Here is a 21,091-nt window from a genome sequence, read left to right on the forward strand (position 1 = left end):
ATGTGATAATAATAAATCAAATTAAATTAAAAAAAATCAAATGATAATATTTTATAATTTTGATTGTCCCCAAAATCCAGTCTGAATAATGAAATGTACCACATAATATTCAGAAAATTCTGAAGTATGTCTTCATAGTGAGAGGATTTGAGTACTTGCACAGGAATGTTTTGCTGCATTTATAAAGGGCCTTGGTGAGGCCACAGCTGGAGGATTGTGTGATTTTCAGTCTCCTTATCTGAGCAAGGATTGTTCTTTCTATAGAGGGAGTGCAAAGAAGGTTTTCCAGACTGATTCCTGGGATGACAGTATGAAGAGAGATTGAGTCAGTTAGGGTTGTACTCACTGGAGTTCAGAAAGATAATGGGGGATCTCATACAAAACTATAAAGTTCAAAAAGGACTAGACCAGGGTAAATGCAAGAAGGATGCTCTCAATGGTTGGGGTGTCCAGAGCCAGCCTTCATAGACCGAGAATGCACGGTAGATGGTTTAAGACATAGATGAGGAGAAATTTCTTCTCCCAGAGAGTGGTCAGCCTATGGAATTTACTACTACAGAAAGTAGTTGAGTCCAAAATATTGAATATTTTCAAGAGGCTGTTAGATATAGCATTTGAGACAAAGGATCAAAGAATATCGGGGGAAGGCGGATCAGGCTAATGAGTTGGCTGATGAACCATGATTAAAAAATGGCTGACCAGGCATAGAAGGCCAAATTGCCACCTTCTGCTCCTATTTTCTATGTTTCTATAACATTTTCCATTTTTATTTCTGAATGGTATTCTTCTTATTAATCCATAATGTCATTTTACTATTTGTGGTATTCTAAATTGTTTTTCTGTTACTTATGTGCTTCATTCACCTATGTTGTTTTACATTATTTTATATTTAATCTCAATAATTATCAATTATTCTCATTATTTGAACAATTTCCTTCTATGTGTAGACAGCTCCAAGAGAAATAGATACGTTCTCTTTAGGTTATTATATAAAAGACACAAGTGACTAACTGAAATCAGATAGGTGTAAGACATGAAAGCTGGCATGCTTTCAGTGCATCAATCCGTCGCTGTATTACAGCTTACCAAACTCATTTCACTCTCACAAACAAGCTGAAGACGAGAGGCACTTGCACAACTCAAAATGCAAATGCAATTTCAAAAACAAACAAATTCATGATGCAATAATGAAGAGATTTGATGTAAATTGATTTAGCCTTCGTAAAGGAATATCTTGCTGAATAATGATCAGATAAACTATCGGTTAGAGTTTGATTTTTCACAAAGATCTTCCAATGCAGTGAATGTTAGGTTGTGTAGTGCCAAAGATGCAACAGAAAGGGTGCATTAAAACAAAACTGAAAAAACTGTAAGCACTGTTTAAATAACGTAGCATAAATTATTTCAGTGTTTACAAGATCACCGATATTAGACTTATCTTGATATTAAATCCCCTACATGCATAATCTTCGTAGAAAACCAACATGAAACTGTGCTATTTTCAAACACAAGTTTAATATTACAATAATTCACTCGGCAAGCTCATTCTGTCATTTACTTGGATAATTGCTAATTTGTATCTTACACCTAGCTACATGTCTTGTTTCTTTTGCCTAATAAAAGCAACAATCACAGTTTACACATTTTCAATTCACTTAGCTTCAGTGAGAGCGTTTTAGATTTTCACTAAATCTTGTGCGAAGAAATGCTTCCTTACTTCACAGCTGAGTGATCGTGCTTGAATTTTAAGTTTATGCCCCGTTCTGGATTTTGGGGGGGGCGACATGGTAGCACAGTGGTTATCACTGCTTCTTCACAGCACCAGGGACCCGGGTTCAATTCCTGGCTTGGGTTACTGTCTGAGTGAAGTTAGCACATTTACCCCCTGTCTGCGTTGGTTTCCTCCTACATTCTGAAAGACGTGCTGGTTCGGTGCATTAACCCGAACAGGCGCAGGACTATGGCGATTAGGGGAATTTCACAGTAACTTCATTGCAGTGTGAAGGTAAGCTTTACTTATGGTCAATAAATAAACTGTTTAAAAACTTTTTTTTAGAAACTGGAGAAAATAGTTCTCAAATCCTAAAATCATTTCAAAAATTACAATTAGATTATCCTTAATCTTCCATAAAAAATTGAGATATAAGCCTACTTTAGCAACATCAGAATTCAATTCTTTTACTCCTGCTATTGTTTTAATAAACTGAAGAAATCACTACAAAGCTATATTAGAGGATAAGTGATAGGTACCGTTACTTTTTTCAAGTGGCTTTACCAATCAAGTTTTTCTTCGTGTTCTTTTCTGGCTTTAATAGAATAATGTAACATTTAGGAGCAAAAATACAAACAAGTAGACCAAAGCTAGATGCCAGAATAGCAAACACTTCTACGGCTACGGTGTATTTTCCAGGGGAACTTATATAAGCTGGAATGAATGTTACCCAAACCGCACAAAATATAAGCATGCTGAAAGTAATAAACTTAGCCTCATTGAAATTATCTGGCAGTTTGCGGGCTAAAAAAGCAACCACAAAGCAAACACAAGCCAAAAATCCAATGTAGCCAATTACGCAATAAAAAGCCGTCGCAGACCCAACGTTACATTCTAAAATAATGATGTCTTTAAAATAGTCAACATTTTTCAATGCATAGGGTGGTGATGTAATCAACCAGATAGTGCATATTAGACATTGTACAAGCGTAAGGATTAAGACAGCCAGGCGTTGCTGTGTTGGCCCAAACCACTTCATCATGTTATTATTAGGAAGGGTTGCATTGAAGGCCATCATTACAACCAACGTTTTGCCCAAAACACAAGAAATGCAGAGAACAAAAGTAATGCCAAAAGCTGTGTGACGCAGTATGCAAGACCAGTTTGAAGGTTTTCCAATGAAGGTTATTGAGCAGAGAAAGCACAGTGCTAAAGCAGAAAGAAGCAGGAAGCTTAATTCTGAGTTGTTAGCTTTAACAATGGGAGTGTTTATGTGAACGTAGAAAATAATGGTTACAGTTACTGTGAAGCCTGATCCAACTAAAGCCAGGGTCACTAAAACCACCCCCATGATCTCCTCAAAGGAAAGAAATTCGGTTATCTTCGGTATGCATTCGTTCCGCTGATGATTGGACCAATAATCCCAAGGGCATTTAAAACACATTACTGAATCTATAACAAAAAGTTTAAAAACGTACATTAGATAATGTCTCTTTTAGAAATTAAAACCACATAATTAAGTTGAAAGTATGAACAGTTAATTATATATGCACACGTGTTTACCCACCTGTCACGTTACTGATTTCACCTTCAGCACATTCTATACAATCGAAGCAGCAAATAGGTTGTCCTTTTCTGGCAGCTTTCCTTGTTCCAATGGTACAGCTTTCCGAACAAATTGCCCGTGGTACCTTACGTAAAGAAAAGGAACACATGTTTGGAGCTTTGCAAATTCTCAAACTAAGTCGACTAACCAAGTAGCACAGTCTAATGTCACAAAACTTTAGGGCCCCCATTTGATTTGTGGTGCATTTCCCAAAAGAAATGGTAGCGATCTTAAAATTGAACGCGAAATCAATGGATTATGTAGGGGCACTACCAAGCGACCTATGCCACAAAGATGGGTATGTGATTTTTGAACATTTAAGTAATTTAGAATTTATTCATTCACTGATGTGGATATTACTACCATTTATTGTTCATCCCGAATTGTCCTTAAGAGCTGGTAGTGGCAACAGAGTGGCTCTCCTGCCCATTTCATAGAGTAGTTCAGATTCCAGCATTGATGTCGATCTGGAGTCACACATGGGTCAGGACAGGCTTTCCTTTCTTGATGTGATTTAATTTATTATTGTCATATGTATTAGTGTACCATGAAAAGTATTGTTTATTGTACGCTACACAGGCAAAGCATGCCGTTCATAGGAAGGAAAGGAGGGAGTGCGGAATGTAGTGTTACAGTTATAGCTAGGTGTACAGAAAGATCAACCTAGTGCAAGGTAGATCCATTCAAGTCTGATGGTAGCAATGGCAGCGGGGAAGAAGCTATTCTTGAGTTGGACTTTTATCTCAGACTTTTTATCTTTTTCCCCACGGAAAAAAGTGGAAGAGAGTATGTCCAGGATGCGTGGGGTCCTTAAGTATGCTGGCTGCTTTACGGAGGGTCAATGGATGGGAGTCTGGTTTACGTGATGGATTGGGCTGCATTCACGACCTTTTGTAATTTCTTGCAGTCTTGGGCAGGAGCCATACCAAACTGTGACAGAACCAGAAAGAATGCCTTCTGTGGACCGTTCCCTACAGGACCACTTGGATTTTTCCAAAAATACTGAAGTTTCTTCCCATATTTATGTAATTAACTGAATGTAAATTCGCCAACTGCCATTGTGGGAATTCACATGATCATGAGTCCAAGGCTCTGGATAGCTAATACAGCTCTTATGCTACTGTTCCTGATAATAATTGGTTTTGTGCTAATCAACCATGGCCAAACCACATCCTGGTCCACCCTCGTAGCATAGCAATGCAAATAGCTCGCCACCACCTTCTCAAGGGCAACTAGAGATGGGCACCCAGTGAAGCCCATGTCCCACGAATAAATAAGGAAGCAGGGGGAGCCATGAAGCTTAATTGGAGGAGTGATTGAATTTGCTTAGACTTCCCTATCTCATCGACATTAAATTACTTAGAGCCAGTCTGCTGGAGGTCAGGAAAAAACGCAAAGACCCTATTAGCAAAGTAATTATTAAACTACCTCTTTCTGGCCTTCACTCCAAACAACTGCTCCGTCATTTATGATGAACTCTTGGCCTGGCGGCGCAGATCCATCATAATATCCAACACTTACGACATCAGCACCATCCCCGATGCTTTGCCAGTTTACGATGTCATATGTTGCAACCGGATCCCCATTTTCGTCGAAGTGTACAGTTTCACCAGCCTTGGTGGTGAAATTCACCGCTTTCAAGTACTGCAAAAGCTTTAGAGAGAGAAAAAAGGCGAAACAACGCCACTTATTTAAAATAGCTGTGGAGAGGGCTTATTTTCTATCTTATCATGTATAACAATTGGAGCACTTCCTACCAGAAATTTCAAAGAACAAAGAACAAAATCAGCCCGGGAAACAGGCCCTTCGGCCCAACAAGCCCACGCTGCCATCTCAACACCACCTCTCTATCCATGACCCCTATCTAATGTTTTGTGGCCATCCAGATTGAGGGAAAACTGATTTAGGGACAATTTATTCCTGCCAATCAGCCTAACAGCGCATCTTTGGGGTATGGGAGGAAACCGGAGCACCCGGAGAAAACCCACGCAAGCACGGGGAGAATGCGCAAACTCCCACAGACACCGGCCCAAATCCATGTGTCTGCACAGCAATCAGCGATAGTCACTGAGCTGTCGTCTTGCCCAGTATCTTGTCCAGTTTAGGTACACACTAACGACATGAAGCACTAGGCCAATCTCGAACAACCAAGAGCAGCCCCAGTACGACCCATCGCATGTATGCCCCTCGTTGGACACGAGGTGGACTGACTTAAAACCTGTGAATGAAAAGAGAAAAACATTATTATCATATTATACCCATTTACATTTCTAGGGACACCCCAATGCTAATGACTCTTAATTAAAGGTTGTCCTATATCCACCCATCTCCAACTCAGTCATGTGCCTGTCTAAGTTACTCTTAAAGGACTCTAGCGTGTTTGCTTCCACCACCTTACTTGGCAGAGCATTCCATACCCCCACTACCCTCTGTGTGAAAAACTTCCCTCTAATATCTGTGTTGTACCTCTCCCCCCTCACCTTAAGTCCATGGCCCCTTGTCCTACGTGACTCTATTATAGGAAATAGCTTACCTCTGTTTACTCTATCTATACCCTTCATAATCTTATATACCTCTATTAGATTCCCCCCTCAGTCGGCGTCTTTCGAGGGAAAAGAGCCCCAATTTCTTCAATCTTTCCTCATACCCCAGTCCTTCCATACCAGGCAACATCCTGGAAAACCTCCTCTGCACTCTCTCCAGAGTCTCCACGTCCTTCTGGTTGTAAGGCGACCAGAACTGTACGCAGTACTCCAAATGCAGCCTAACCAACGTTCTGGACAACTGCAACATTAGACTCCAGCTCTTATATTCTATACCCCTTCCTATAAAGGCTAACATACCATAGGCTTTCTTCACCACAACTGTAATCTTATTTCCGTACCTGTTGTGATTCATAATTGGAAGAAGTTTTGCACGTGTCATTAGCGGATGTTCCTTCCAGCGTTTCACATGCCAGCATATTGTGCAGAGCGTGCGCGATAGCATACGTGGCTTTGTACACGTTATAGGTAACTCTTAAGCGAGATGAATCGGTGTAGGTGTTCTTCATAATTTGTAAATTCTCTCTGCCTGTACATTCAGAAACATGTTCGGTTTCGTTTGTTTTATTTAGACGGCAACTAAAAGTTGTTTCCCAAAATTCTTTGAGTAAAATATTTCCTGGGTCTGCGGAAGGGTGTACCTGCATTAGAAATTGCTTAAAACCGGGTATATCCATTTGTCGTATTGCGATTCCTAGCGCTCCAATGAGGAACTTCCGTCTTTCTTCAGAGGGGAGAATCGGGGTGGAAATCCAAGCCTCGCTTCCTATCCATTGGATACCTGTGATATTTTGCCGAGCGATCTCCTTTAGCAGAATGGCCATATCACCTTCAGCGACAAAAGCCACAATCACTTTTGCGCTCGATTCCTTCACGGCTCTCACAGTTTTGAGAAGTTTTTCCCTGGGATAGGTTCTGTAAAACGACTCAGAGAAGGCAATGCAAACCCCCAGTTGCTGCACGGCCTCAGTGAAGGCTTGCATTCCAAAGTTACCATAGTCATTGTCGCTCTTGATTGTCCCAATCCAACTCCAACCAAAATGCTTCACCAGCTGTGCCAAGGCTCTGGCTTGAAAGTAATCGCTGGGTATTGTTCTGAAAAATGACGGATATTCCTTTTTGTTGCTTAAACATGCACAGGTTGAGAAGTAACTAACCTGTGGGAAGGATAAGATTTAAAAAAACAATTATTGCAAAAATAACTACCAGCCTCTTAATGAGTCAGCGGTCAGATCTGTTATAATGTTCATGTGTTTTCCAATTCGTCTGCGGGATGTGGGCGTCCATGGCTGGACCAGTATTTATTGTCCATCTTAACTGCCCTCCATTTCAAAGAGAATTTGACAGTCAACCACATTGCTGTGACTCTGGAGTCACATGTAGACCTCGGGATTCTCCCATCTTATCCGCGGCTGAGATCCGCTGTTCCCAGATCCCTTAAAGCTTATGTATTAATGTCACAAGTTGGCTTATATTAACATTGAAGTTACTGTGAAAATCCGCTAGTGGCCGCTAGTACATAAGAACATAAGAAATAGGAGCAGGAGTAGGCCGTCCAGCCCTTCGAGCCTGCCCCGCCATTCAATAAGATCATGGCTGATCTGAAGTGGATCAGTTCCACTTTCCCGCTTTCTCCCCATAACCCTTAATCCCCTCTCCTATCAAAAACCCATCAACCCACATCTTAAAAATATTTAGCGAGGCAGCCTCCACCACTTCAACGGGCAGAGAATTCCAGAGATTCACCACCCTTTGAGTGAAGAAGTTCCTCCTCAACTCCGTTCTAAACCGCCCCCCTTTTATCTTGAGGCTGTGCCCCCTAGTCCTACTGTCTTTTTTGAGCGGGAAGAGTCTTTCCACCGCTATCCTATCCATCCCATTCATCATCTTATACGTCTCAATGAGATCTCCCCTCATTCTTCTAAACTCTAACGAGTACAAGCCCAGTTTATTCAGCCTCTCCTCAGAGCTCAACCCCCTCAACTCCGGTATCAGCCTAGTAAACCTCCTCTGCACTCCCTCCAAGGCCAAAATATCTTTGCGCAGGTGCGGCGCCCAAAACTGCACACAGTACTTCAGCTGCGGCCTCACCAATGCCCTATACAGCTGCAGCAAGACCTCCCTACTTTTATATTCAATCCCCTTCGCTATGAAGGCCAGCATCCCATTCGCCTTCCTGACTACCTGCTGCACCTGCAAGCTGGGTTTTTGCGACTCATGCACAAGGACCCCGAGGTCCCTCTGCACCGTCGCCTGCTGCAGTTTTTCACCCCGTAAGTAATAGTCCTTCCTACCATTCTTCCTACCAAAGTGGACCACCTCACACTTGCCAACATTAAATTCCATTTGCCATTTCCTGGTCCATTCGCCCAGCCGATCTAGATCCTTCTGTAGACTCTCCACACCCTCCGCACAATTTGCCGTTCCCCCAATCTTGGTGTCATCAGCCAATTTCGACACTCTACACTCGGTTCCTTCCTCCAGATCATCTATATAATGCTTGTTTGGGTGAAATGATGCACATGATGCACACTTGAGCATGGCCAATGCACTTAACCAGCACCTCTTTCAGAGGAAACCCAAACACCCGGAAGGAACCCACGCTGACAGGGGGAGAACGTGCAAACTCCGCTCACACATTGACCCAAACCAGGAATCGAATGCAGGTCCCTGGCACAGCGAAGCAGCAGCGCTAACCACTGTGCCACGGTGCTGCCCACTAAGAAGGACAGATTTCCTTCTCTAAAGGACATCAGTGGACCAGTTCGATTTTTACAACAATCAACACGTGGTCATCACTAGACTTTTAATTCCAGATATTTAGGGATTCAAATTTCACTCCAGTACTGTAAATCCAGTACTGTACGGGATGAAATTAGGATGATGCAGAATCTTATGGGTGACTTATGCTTAGTTAGCCGCTTGCAGCTGATGTGCTGGAAAGTGAATGCAATTGAACGTCCGATGAGAACAGAATTGAACAAGTCTATTAATATGCCACAGTATAAAAATCTATATATTCACTGTCAAATGTTTAGAACAAAAAAAATTCTGGAGATATGGTAAATCTGGAATAAGAATAGATAAATGCTGCAAAGTTCTATACAAGGGTCATTAAGACTTTGATGGTTGGTTTCTCTTCAAAGGTGCTGCCAGGCCTGCTGAGTTTAAGAGTGTTCACTTATGCTTGCAGGCATGTTCTTCTGTTGGCTGCACAGAGTAATTCTTAAAGCCCCTCTGATGTTAAATGATTGTCAGGGGCTAGAATGTGTTGCATGCAAAACATTCATTCTGCGAAAGTAGTGCTCCATACTAATTTCAGTTATATTGTTGGCACTTTCAGTACGTTTAAAGCTAAGAAAATGAAACATACTTACGCTTAATGGCAATCGGTGCGACTTTTCGCCAATTTCGCTGTATATTGTATCCTTCGCAAAATCAGGAGTTCTGGATGAGTGGTAAATGTGTGTTTGTGTGTGGCGGGGTATGTGTGGTGGGGGTGGGGGTGGGGGTGGGGGGTGGCGGTAGTGGAGCAAACTTCCCCCTGTCCTGCAATCTGAGGAATGTTTGCCGTTACTAAGGCGTTCCAGAGCATGGACAACATGAATCTTACAAAATGACACAGGGCATAACTGGCACAAAGATTTTTACAAAAAAAGCAATCAATAGATTAAAATGTGATATAAATAACGAACTGCAAATATATCCTGAAATATCAAACTGAAACGAGGACATAAAAGTACAAAGGAAATTGGAGAATCAGTGTTATTAAATTTGGACTGAAAGAATAACCCTGAGACAGTTATGCAACTTGTACTTTGTGACGCACATACACTTAACGAGAGGATAGTTCAATAAATCTTTCTAGATCAGCAACGCTTAGCCATCCTTCCATATTAGGAACATTATTAATCTCAATGATATATCTAATCATCTCAACTGGAATGTTTGAGTGGCAGGAGAGGGATAATGAGTGAATTATATATTCTGTGTATTACTCTGTACCTGCCATCATGACAAAGCAACGGATGAAATGTTGCTAATTTTAAAAATCCGTGATGCAGCCATTGTTCATTTATTCCTTCAATGGTTATTCCTGGGAGCAGGGAGGGGGAGTTAATGCGAATTTGGAAAAAGATGTTAATCTAGTGTCAATTTAATTAATCTTTGTAATCATTTATGAAATTGTACTCTGTCTTCCAGGATTTTCCCAAGGAATATTTCAATGTTGTAATCTCTTATAGATTTCACTTACCATGGGGATTCTGAAGGGACTCAGTAACCTCGCCACTGCGGCGGACTGAGAGGATCCCGAATCAGCTACAATAGCATAAATATTCCTGCAGTCCTTCTCTGAATAAGCAGCCTTCTGCCCATCCAAAATCCCAAAGGCTGCTTTAATAGACAAGGATGGCATGCCACAAGAATCGTAAATCCGGTAACCCAGTGTAATATTTGGGAGCAGTGTCGGGTTCGCGTTTATTTCTTCGATTGCGAACATCATTGCACGCACAAAGCGAAATTCTCTGAAATCAAAACTACAACATGCGAAAATGACAGTGGATAGGTTGGAAAAAACACGTCAATATTTTCCCAAGCACACGCTGTTTTCTAGATTTGATTGTACAATTATTGGAATTTCATAGTAACAAAGATGCGTTTATTAATTAATTGCAAACCATCAAAAGAAAGTGACAAATGAAGTGGCTCCCGTCCGGTATAATTCTATCAACTCATGGCCAACTCAACATAATCTGTTTTAGTAGTCATTGTTAAAGGGTACTATTCCGTTTATCATTGCTGCACCTAATGCAATTCCATATGCAAGCAATCTCAATGATACAAAACCGCCTTACCAAATACATTTAATGTACTTAAGTGGATTTCTTTAACTGCAAAATCCAACTAACATTTTGCATTTTACCCCTTTCGGTTGCGATTCAAAGGAAAACTCCGGATCCTCCACACTGGAGTGCAGGCTAAAAATTCCGCCCAGAACGACGTCTCCATCCTTGGATAAACTGACTAAATCGAATTCCTCCCAACGCTTACAGGTTGGCTGATTGTCTGCCTTTATAGGTATTAACATGGTGAGTAGAACCCAAAGCAGAAGGTAACGCATCGTTCCTCAGCAAAAGTAAATATGATCGGAAATTGCCGCAAATTATCTTTATATACAGTTGCTGCTGATTGTCTTCCGGTGTCTCTCAGTTTAATTCGGTTCAGTGTCAAGGAAATGTTGAGTAACCTCTCCAAAAACCACAAAGGAAAGAGTTCATGAGCAAGTCTTGTCACATCCCAAGCTCTAGAGGGACAAGGACACACAAGGCAGATTCTCATTAGGACTTTGTTCAGAGGGTAATTGGATGCAGACTTGAAATGAAAGCAAATACGTAGAAACAGAGAACGAAGGTGTAGGAGTAGGTCATTCGGCCCCTCGACCCTTTATCCGCCATTCATTATGATCATGACAGATCATCTAACTCAATAACCTGATCCCACCTTCCCCCCATAATCTTTGATCCCTTTCACCCAAACAGCCATGTCGAATACATTCTTGAAAACATACACTGTTTTGGTCTCAAAAGCTTTCTGTGGTAGTGAATTCCACAGGCTCACCAGGTTCTGGATGAAAAATTCCTCCGTATCTCATTCCTAAATGGTTTACCCTGTATCCTTCGGCTATGACCATGGTGAGTGCGGCCAAATGTGTGGGACTAGAACCATAGGAACCCTACAGTGCAGGGAGGGGTCATCTGGCCCATCCAGTAGGCGCCGACTCTCTGAAAGAGCATGACACCCAGGCCCTCCCCTCCACCATATCCCATATAATTATCATGGTCAATCCACCTAACCTACACATCTTTGGACTGTGGGAGGAAACCAGAGCACACCCAGAAGAAACCCAGCCAGACACAGGGAGAACGTGCAAGTTCCACACCATAACGTAAGGTTGGACTTGAACCCAGGTTAGGGTTAGTCTATGACTTTTGTCCATGACTATCTATAACTCTAGGCCCCCGGCAATGTGAGGCAATAGTGCTAACCACTGTACCAACATACCATGTTATACTTTAATACAGTTTGCAACATAACTGCTCCCCATTCATGGTGTTTTCTTTCCCAGGGAGAACGTCTCACAGCAAGGCCACCAAGGGAAGTAAACCTGGACAACTGCGTCCTGGGCTCGCTAATATATAAATTAGCATTTCCATTTACTTGAATAAATAGCACCAGAAATCTGCTGCTGGTAAAATCACGAGAGCCAAGAAATCGGGCACGATCCCGACTTCTTGGCTCTCATACGATTTTACTGGCTTGTCACGCCTATCGTGGGTGAGGCGAGCTGGTAAAATCGTGGCCATTGCCTTTCACCAAACAGAAAATGGGAAGCCAGTGCAATTAGTACAGCGGCAACATAGATATAATATTGGTGAAGGGACTAAAGGGAGATAAGAATTCAATGATATCCACCAGGAATCAGAAACAGGACCGTCATTCTTTTCAATATTAATTAATAGCTTGTACTTGGGTGGTCGGATTGGGACCTGGGTAATCGAGGGGGTGGGTAGTTGGGTGTTTTGTGATTTTTATACACTATTTACCTTATGGAATGTGGGCATCTCTGGCTAGGCCAGCAACTATGCCATCCCTGGTTGCCCATTATAAGGTGGTGGTGAGTTGCCATCATGAACCGCTGCAGTCCCCGATGTGTAGGTACACCCGCAGTGCTGCTTAGGAGGGAATTCCAGAAATTTGACCCAGTGACAGTGAAGGAATATATTTCCAAGTCTGGATGGTCAGTGACTGGGAGGGGAAACAGTCCCAAGCTATCTGATGCCCTTGTCCTTCTCGAAGGGGCTGGTTGAATGTTTGGAAGGTGCTGTCCAATGGAATTTGGTGAGTCCCTATTTTGTAAATAGTACACACACTACTCTGAAAGTTACTGTTTATTTTATTTCATTTAAAGTTTATTTATTAGTGTCACAAATAGGCTTACATTAACACCGTAATGAAGCTACAATGAAAATCCTCTAATTGCCACACTCCGGTGCCTGTTCGGGAAAACTTAGGGACAATTTAGCGTGGCTAATGCTCCTAACCACGTCTTTCAGACTGTGGGAAGAAACCGGAGCACCCGAAGGAAACCCACGCAGACATGGGGAGAACGTACAGATTCTGCATACAGTGCCCAAGCTGGGAATTGAACGCGGGTCTCTGGCGCTGTAAGGCAGCAGTCCTAAGCACAGTCTGCAATGCCGCCCACAGCGCCCCTTCTGGAAGGAATATCAAACAATTCTTATAGTCAGGCTTGGGGGGGGGAGCTGGTTTCTGTGCAGTTTGTTTCTGTTAATAACGACCTTTACAGTTCCTGACGAAGTCTAAAGCGTGCAATCATTGCGTTTGCGCGCTGGAGATAACATTTATCAAACAGGCAACCTGTCAGTCTCCTGTTTTCGTTGAACTCTGAAGGACATACTCACTCCAATGCCTGTCTTTCAGCCAATAGAGTCATTTGAGACGTTGAGATGTGGCCGGATTCTGAGGGACGGACACGGGGCAAGCGCGGATTGGGCCTACAGTTAGCCAAATGCTCCCTTTTACAAAGAGAAAGCAGAGCACAGTGTTTAAAGTATTAAGGGAAAGATGTCCCAAAAGTGCGAGAAAATGAAGAGGCTGTGAGTGTGTGTGTGTGTAGGTGTGGTGTGGGGTTGGGGAGAAGTGGGGGTTGGGGTTGGGGTGGGGTTGAGGGAGGTGGGGGTGGGGGGAGGGAGGAGGGGAGAGTTGGGGGAGTGGAGGGAAGTGGGTGGGGAATGGGGGTGGTCCTGCACTGAGGGACTTCCAACAGAGAAGTCCTGGAGAATAGGGGAGTGTAAGTCCCCCTCTTTAAAATGGAAAGTTGTTAAATGGATTCAGGAACTGCCCCTTGGGTCGGGTCTCCGGTGAAATTGACAAAAATAGGGATGCCAAAAAGAAGAGGGAGATCAGACTCTCCATTCAGGCAAAAGAGGCGGGGGGGGGGCAAACTTCAGACATTGATAGACAGGCTTTCCCAGTCGTGGAAAGGGCTTTTGTAACTTTAGACCAGAGCAGCCCGTTCCCGTCAAAATGTCAACAGCGTCGGAAAAGCACAGAGAGAGAACATGCAGCTGCTAACTTTTGCTAAAGGATGACAGTCTTAAAGCGGTAGTGCATTTGAAGAGTTAATCATTTTAAGTGTCAATACATTTAACGTGCCAATACATTTAAAGCAACAACCACAAGAAGAAACGGAAGACAATGGGACAGCAGCATTGCAGAAGGTCGCAGACAAAGGCAGTGCAAGATGTCAGAACAAGCAACGAAAGAGCTGAGGAGGCAATAGATGACCTTAGAAGGGGTGGGGGCGAAGCAACCAAAGACAACAAATGAATGGAAGCAAGTTAACACATTTTTCAGAGACAAACCCCATCAACACTAAAGCTGAAAATGGTTTGGCAGAAGTTGAGACAAGTAGAAATGAAGATTCCATTTGTGAAATGTACATGTCCAGTAAGAACATGATGACTCCACCTGGGAAGAAACACATAAGTTAAGGGATTCAAAAGGGTTGAGGAACTATTTAACATAAAGAGGAATCAGCAAAAAAAATTACAGCTCCAGAGAAGATATTAAAACTACAAGATGAAATGACTAACAATTTGAAAAATAATAAGTTGTTTTAAAAAATCAAAAAATGCAATTAAGAAGCAAGGGAATGTAATAAGAAAATTGGGAATAAGTTGAACTCCATGGAACGCAGAACTTTAAAATAAGAACAAGTTCATTACACTGTCTATCTCGGCCTTGAATAGATTCAATGACCTGACCTCCATGGCTTTTTGGGAACATAATTCCAAACACTGATGATCCTCTGAGAGAAAGAAAATTTTCTCATTTCCGTCTTAAAAGAAATAAGTCAGATTCTCACATTATGCCTTCTTGTTCTCGTCTCTTCAAAATGGGAATTATCTGCCTGTTATTCACATTATCAAGTTGCCACAGGACTTTATATGTTACAACAAGGTCACATTGCGTTGTTCTAAATTCCAATGAGCATAGACCCAACACGGTCAACATTTCTTCATTCAGTAAGACTTTTATCTGAGGAATGAGTCCAATAGATCTTCTCTTAACTTCTTCTAACTCAATGTCTTCCTTTCCCAGATGTTTACAAACCTGTAAACAGTAATCCAGATATTGTCTTAATATGGGCCGACACAGCTCCAGCAAAACTTCCCTAATATGATATCCCATTTCCTAGGCAATAAATATCCCAACATTCCATTTTTTTCGTTCATTTGTGGGACGTAGGTATCGCTGACTAAGCCAGTATTTATTGCCAATCCTCATCTGCCCTTGAGAAGGTGGTGATGAACTGCCCCCTTGAACTAATGTAGTCCATGTGTTGTAAATACACGTATAGTTCTGTTAGGAAGGGTTCTGCAAAGTTCTGCACTCCCTTTGTCTTTATATTCTTCCTGCCAAAATAGATAACCTCATCTTTTCCCACATTATAATCCATCTGCAAATGTTCCCACTCACCTAACTTACCTACACCACTTTGCAGGCTCTCTTCTTCCCCTTGACAATGCCCTTTCCCACCCATCTTGGTGCTATCAACAAATTTAACTACCATACAATCAGTCATCTCATCAAGGCATTAATGTAAGTTGTAAACAATTGAGGCCTTATCACTGATTCCTGTGCCACTTCACCAGATATGACTTGCCAACAAGAATAAAGACCGACTGACTTGGAAATACATCAGTGCTCTTTCGCAGTTGCTTGGTCAAAATTTCCGAATTCCCTCCCTAACAGCGTTGTGGGCCAACCCACAGCACAAGGACCGCAGTGATTCAAAAAGTCATCTTACCTTCACCTTCTCAAAGGCAACTGGGAATGGGCAATGAATGCTGGCCAACCAGTGACACCTCTGTCCCACGAATTAATAAAAAAAAGTCCCTTAGGGAAGGAAATCTATTGTTTGAACTGGTTTTGTCCACATGGGATTCCAGACCCACAGCAATGTGATTGACTCTTGGCTGCCCCCCTGAACTGGCCTTCAAATCACCTACTCACGGGGCAAATAGAGATGGAGAAGAAATATTGGCATAATCACTGAAACAATTATAAAAGTGTAGAAAAGTGAAATAAAAAGACAGGGAAGACTGCAAATGGTGAATGTCAATGGAGAGAAAACAGAATTAACCATTCCTTGGAACTGGCAGATGGGGCAGATTTGAAAGTTAATAAGCAATTCCAAAGCAAGACGAATGGCGAGAGACATGCAAGAATAAGGAAGATTTCTAATGGACTGGAAGGCAGGGACAGTTTAATTTAAAAGGGCGTTTGGTACAAGGTAAAGGTCCTCGTAACCAGACATTAAAAAAAACAGAAGACACGCCCAAGAAATAGGAAAGTACTGCTCCGAGTTTCTTCCGTTGATCTGGTAGTATTGTTTTGCAAAGAACTAACAACGAAGTCCTATTCAAATCGTAGGTATTTGCAGAGGTGCATCTCAGTTCAGAGTGCCGAAGTACAGAGATGGATGGGAAGGGTCGGGGGAACATCAGAGCCTCTGGGTTAGGGGGACAAAATCATCCTTTTTCACTCGCTCCTTCATCAGTAAGTTATTTGTCACATAGTAAAGGGTGCCGTTTCGCTGTGCTGTGGTCAATAGACTGTTTGGTTCACTTAGCAGTGAAGATGGTAAGAATGCAACCTCATGTCAAATACAGATCCATTCATGAGCAACAAAAATGTATTTGACGAGTTGCCTTGCTTAGAGGGAGCAATCTTACCAACGAAATTGTAAGCCCAGGATGGGCAGGAAAATTGGAGAGTTTCTCACCCTTTTATTTGGTGAGTTCAAATCCAGAATTCTATGCACTTAGTGCAGGAAGAAATGGGTTGGAATATTCCTCGCCTGTGGGAAGGGGGTGAGATTTAAATCGCCAGTCAGCTTGCTATAGCAGTAGAGGACACAATAGCGCATGAAAAAACCTCTGTGGCTCCCAGCGGGGGGAGGGAGGAGGGGTTTCAATGGCCTCCGGTTCTACCGGTGAGGTATCACAGTAGATTACTGTTCATGAGGACCATACGTGATCCTTGCTAGAAAGGACCTTCCCCGGCGAGGCCATCACAATCACAACTGGGATGGGGACCTTTATAAATGATCCTTGCCAGAAAGAACGTCTCCCAACGAGGCCACAAAGGCAAGCGAGCCTGGCCGATTGCGTCCCAGGCTCATCAATTGCAATTAAACGAGGATTAAACTAAATTTAAATGCCTCTCGCCAGAAATTGGTGGGCGGCTGAATGCGCTGGATATCTGTATTGTATTTCAGAGAGATAACGCAATATTTGTCAGCCTGCCTGTTCCAGTAGGAGCTATGAGATTGTTGGCTGTTCAAAGACTTCTGCAATTAATTTAGGCAACATTTTCAGTTTAAAGGGGTGACCATTGGAGGGAGGGGGAATGTGCGGTGTAGTACCATATTGAAGAAGATTATTAGTTTGGCTCAGATGTTCAATCAAGGAGACAGTGTATTTCTAGGTGGACAGGACAGAACCTGTGGCAGAAATCCAAATGGAGCAGCCCAGATGCAGTGCCCAAAATTGGCTCTCATCCAACATGGCAGATTATCCCTTCATTCATTTCAGTCTGCTTGTTCATTTCTACTGTGCACATTTGACCACGTTATCCACCCACATAGCAGTAATTGTTATATTTCTCCCTGTAGCATTCTGAGACTTGCTGGGATTTCAAGATGCTGATATTTGCTTTTCCCTCTGAACAGTAATGTTTCTCTCAGCTTTTTATTTCATTATAATTGCAACTTTCATCTGGCTAAGTACAATGAGGAGAAGAATCTAGTTGTGGATCTCAATGGGTGTACGCTTTCAAAATCTTACCAGGGCAGGTGATGGATCTTTCGGTAGGAGAGCATCTTGGAAATGGTGACCATAATTCTATCTCCTTCACAATTGCGTTGGAATGAGATAGGATCAGGCAGGCTAGGAAGGTGTTTGTCTGGGGTAAGGGGAGATACGAAGAAGTCAGAAAGTTACTTGGACAAATAAACTGGAAGGAGGCGTTCTTAGGGAAAAGTACCGAAGGAAGGTGGCAGATATTCAAGGAATGTGTGTCTGGAGCTCTGAATGACAACGTTCCGATGAGACGAGGGGGTTTTGGTGGGTCGAGGGAACCGTGGTGCACAAAGGATGTGTTGAACCTAGTCAGGAAGAAAAGGAAGGTGTACAAGAGGTTCAGGGAATTAGGAGATGTTAAAGATCTTGAGGAGTATAAGGACTGTAGGAGGGAACTTAAAAGGGAAATTAGGAGAGCCAGAAGGGGTCATGAGAGGACCTTGGCGGGTAAGATTAAGGAGAATCCCAAGGCCTTCTATAAATATGTGAAAGGTACAAGGATAAGAAGAGAAGGGATAGGACCTATAAAAGGTGAGGGGGGAAAGGTTTGTGTGGAACCAGAAGAAATGGCGGAAGTGCTTAACGAGTACTTCGCCTCAGTATTCACAGTGGAAGCCGATCTGGGAGATTTTGTTATGGATTTGCAGCAGATGGAAAGGATTGAGTACGTGAATATTAAGGAGGAGGATGTGTTGGAACTTTTGAATTCTATCAAGGTAGATAAGTCGCCGGGACCAGATGGGATGTACCCCAGGATACTGTGGGAGGCGAGGGAAGAGATTGCAGAGCCCCTGGCGATGATCTTTGCGTCGTCAATGGAGACGGGAGAGGTTCCAGAGGATTGGAGGATTGCGGATGTAGTTCCTATTTTCAAGAAAGGGAACAGAGATAGCCCGGGAAATTACCGACCGGTGAGTCTGACCTCAGTGGTTGGTAAGCTGATGGAGAGGCTTCTGAGGGACAAGATTTACGAACATTTGGAGAGGTTTGACATGATCAGGAATAGTCAGCATGGATTTGTCAAGGGCAGGTCGTGCCTTACAAGCCTAGTTGAGTTCTTCGATAATGTGACTGAACACATTGACGAAGGAAGTGCCGTGGACGTAGTGTACATGGGCTTCAGCAAGGCGTTTGATAAGGTCCCCCATGCAAGACTTCTTGAGAAGGTGAAAGGGCATGGGATCCAAGGGCCTTTGGCCATGTGGATCCAGAACTGGCTTGCCTGCAGAAGGCAGAGAGTGGTTGTGGATGGGGCTTTTTCTGAATGGAGGTCAGTCACCAGCGGAGTGCCTCAAGGATCTGTTCTGGGACCCTTGTTGTTTGTCATTTTCATAAATGACCTGGATGAGGAAGTGGAGGGATGGGTAAGTAAGTTCGCTGATGACACGAAGGTCGGTGGTGTTGTGGATGATCTGGAAGGATGGCAAAAGTTGCAGCAGGACATAGATAGGATGCAGGACTGGGCGGAGAAGTGGCAGATGGACTTCAACGCGGATAAATGTGTAGTCGTCCATTTTGGCAGAACCAACGGGATGAACGAGTACACTATCAAGGGCAGAAGTCTGAGTAGTGTTGAGGAGCAGAAGGATCTTGGGGTCCGGGTCCACAGGACTCTTAAATCGGCCTCGCAGGTGGAGGAGGTGGTCAAGAAGGCGTATGGTGTACTGGCCTTCATTAATCGAGGGATTGAGTTTAGGAGTCGGGAGGTAATGCTGGAACTTTATAAGACCCTTGTCAGGCCTCATTTAGAGTATTGTGCGCAGTTCTGGTCGCCTCACTATAGGAAAGATGTAGAAGCTATTGAAAGGGTGCAGAGGAGATTTACAAGGATGTTGCCTGGACTGGGAGGCATGCCTTATGAAGTTAGGTTGAGGGAGCTGGGACTCTTTTCCCTGGAGAGACGAAGGTTGAGAGGCGACCTGATAGAAGTTTACAAAATGTTGAGAGGAATAGATAGGGTGGACTCTCAGAGGCTATTTCCCCGGGTTGAAATGGTCGCTACGAGAGGACACAGATTTAAGGTGCGGGGAGGGAGGTTCAGAAGTGATGTTAGGGGTAAGTTTTTCACTCAGAGGGTGGTGAGTGAATGGAATCGGCTGCCGTCAGTGGTGGTGGAGGCGAACTCGCTGGGGTCTTTTAAAAGACTTCTGGATGAGTATATGGTGTTTAATGAGATTGAGGGTTATAGATAGGTCTGTAGGTTGGTAGGTGATGATGTGATCGGCGCAACTTGTGGGCCGAAGGGCCTGTTTGTGCTGTAGTGTTCTATGTTCTATGTTCTATGCAGATATGAGGAGAAATTGTGAACTCCACAGAGACAGACTCCCAAGTCCAGAATGGAACTTAGGTCCCTACTGCTGTGAAGCAGCAATGCTAATCAATATGCCATCGTGCTGAGCAGAATAATTATTCATTCCAACCTTGCAAGTGATTATGTTAACTAAAATTAGTGGAGTTTTATTTACTCATGATCTCCTGGGATTTCAGGTTAGGGTGATTGGCAGGGTCAGATTGCATTGTGGTTTATGTGCAATCCTAGATCTTTTGCAGAGAAAACAGGCTTTTGCAAAAAAGGATTTAGAGATTAGGTTCTGTTCTGGTTGAAGTTAGGAGAGTTTTTCATGTTCCTGAAGCTCCATATGTCTCTGAAAACTCTGAAGTTCTCCACTCTCATAGCAAATATATTTGTGATTGCCAAGAATATTTAAGCAGGATTTAAGCCTCTCACAAGAATATTGCTTATTTGGAACAGAAGGGGTAAGTTAGAAATTAGAGTTATTTATTTTCATGTTTATAAACAGTTTAAATGTTATGAGTTCAGCTGCTTCACTTTGTTAGCGTTATACTTAAACTGTTAAGAATAATGTTTTTTTGAGAAATGATCCCTAATTTTTCAGTGAAATTACTCCTGGAACAAAGCATCCTTTCCTCACATTTGTGCCAAAACAGCAAAATTGTTGGGGTCTAGTCTGGCTTCGTAATATACTTTGGGGTTCTGGTCCAGGGCCGTAACTCATTATCTTTAATGATCCTAGTTGACAGCAATCAATCAATCTTACTTTACCAACTGACCCTGCCTCAACTGCCATTTTAAGACTAGTTTCAAACTTCCACCATCCTTTAGTTGTAGAATTGTTTCTTAACTCCACTTCCAAAAGACATGGCTCCAACCTTAGGCTGGACCCCCTAGTACTAAATTCCCCAAAACAGCAGAAATAGTTTATCTATGTACAGTCTGGTCACCCTGTTATAGGAAGGATGTTATTAAACTAGCAAGAGT

General features: G+C 42.8%; 1 protein-coding gene across 1 annotated transcript in view; it reads right to left on the reverse strand.

Annotated features, from left to right (window-relative positions):
* Positions 1 to 2,261: 2,261 nt before the first annotated feature.
* Positions 2,262 to 21,091, reverse strand: part of LOC145341146 (extracellular calcium-sensing receptor-like) — a 51,724-nt gene continuing 32,894 nt past the window's right edge. The window contains exons 2-7 of the mRNA XM_080186038.1: positions 10,771 to 10,885; positions 10,116 to 10,398; positions 6,202 to 7,017; positions 4,746 to 4,970; positions 3,279 to 3,402; positions 2,262 to 3,163 (exon numbers count right to left, since the gene is read on the reverse strand). Of these exons, the coding sequence (XP_080042164.1) occupies positions 2,262 to 3,163; positions 3,279 to 3,402; positions 4,746 to 4,970; positions 6,202 to 7,017; positions 10,116 to 10,364 (2,316 nt within the window). The 5' untranslated portion in view covers positions 10,365 to 10,398; positions 10,771 to 10,885. The remainder of the gene's footprint in view (positions 3,164 to 3,278; positions 3,403 to 4,745; positions 4,971 to 6,201; positions 7,018 to 10,115; positions 10,399 to 10,770; positions 10,886 to 21,091) is intronic.

This window comes from Carcharhinus amblyrhynchos, chromosome 3 (genome assembly GCF_965287045.1).
Source record: "Carcharhinus amblyrhynchos chromosome 3, sCarAmb.v2.hapA, whole genome shotgun sequence".
Classification (NCBI taxonomy): domain Eukaryota; kingdom Metazoa; phylum Chordata; class Chondrichthyes; order Carcharhiniformes; family Carcharhinidae; genus Carcharhinus; species Carcharhinus amblyrhynchos.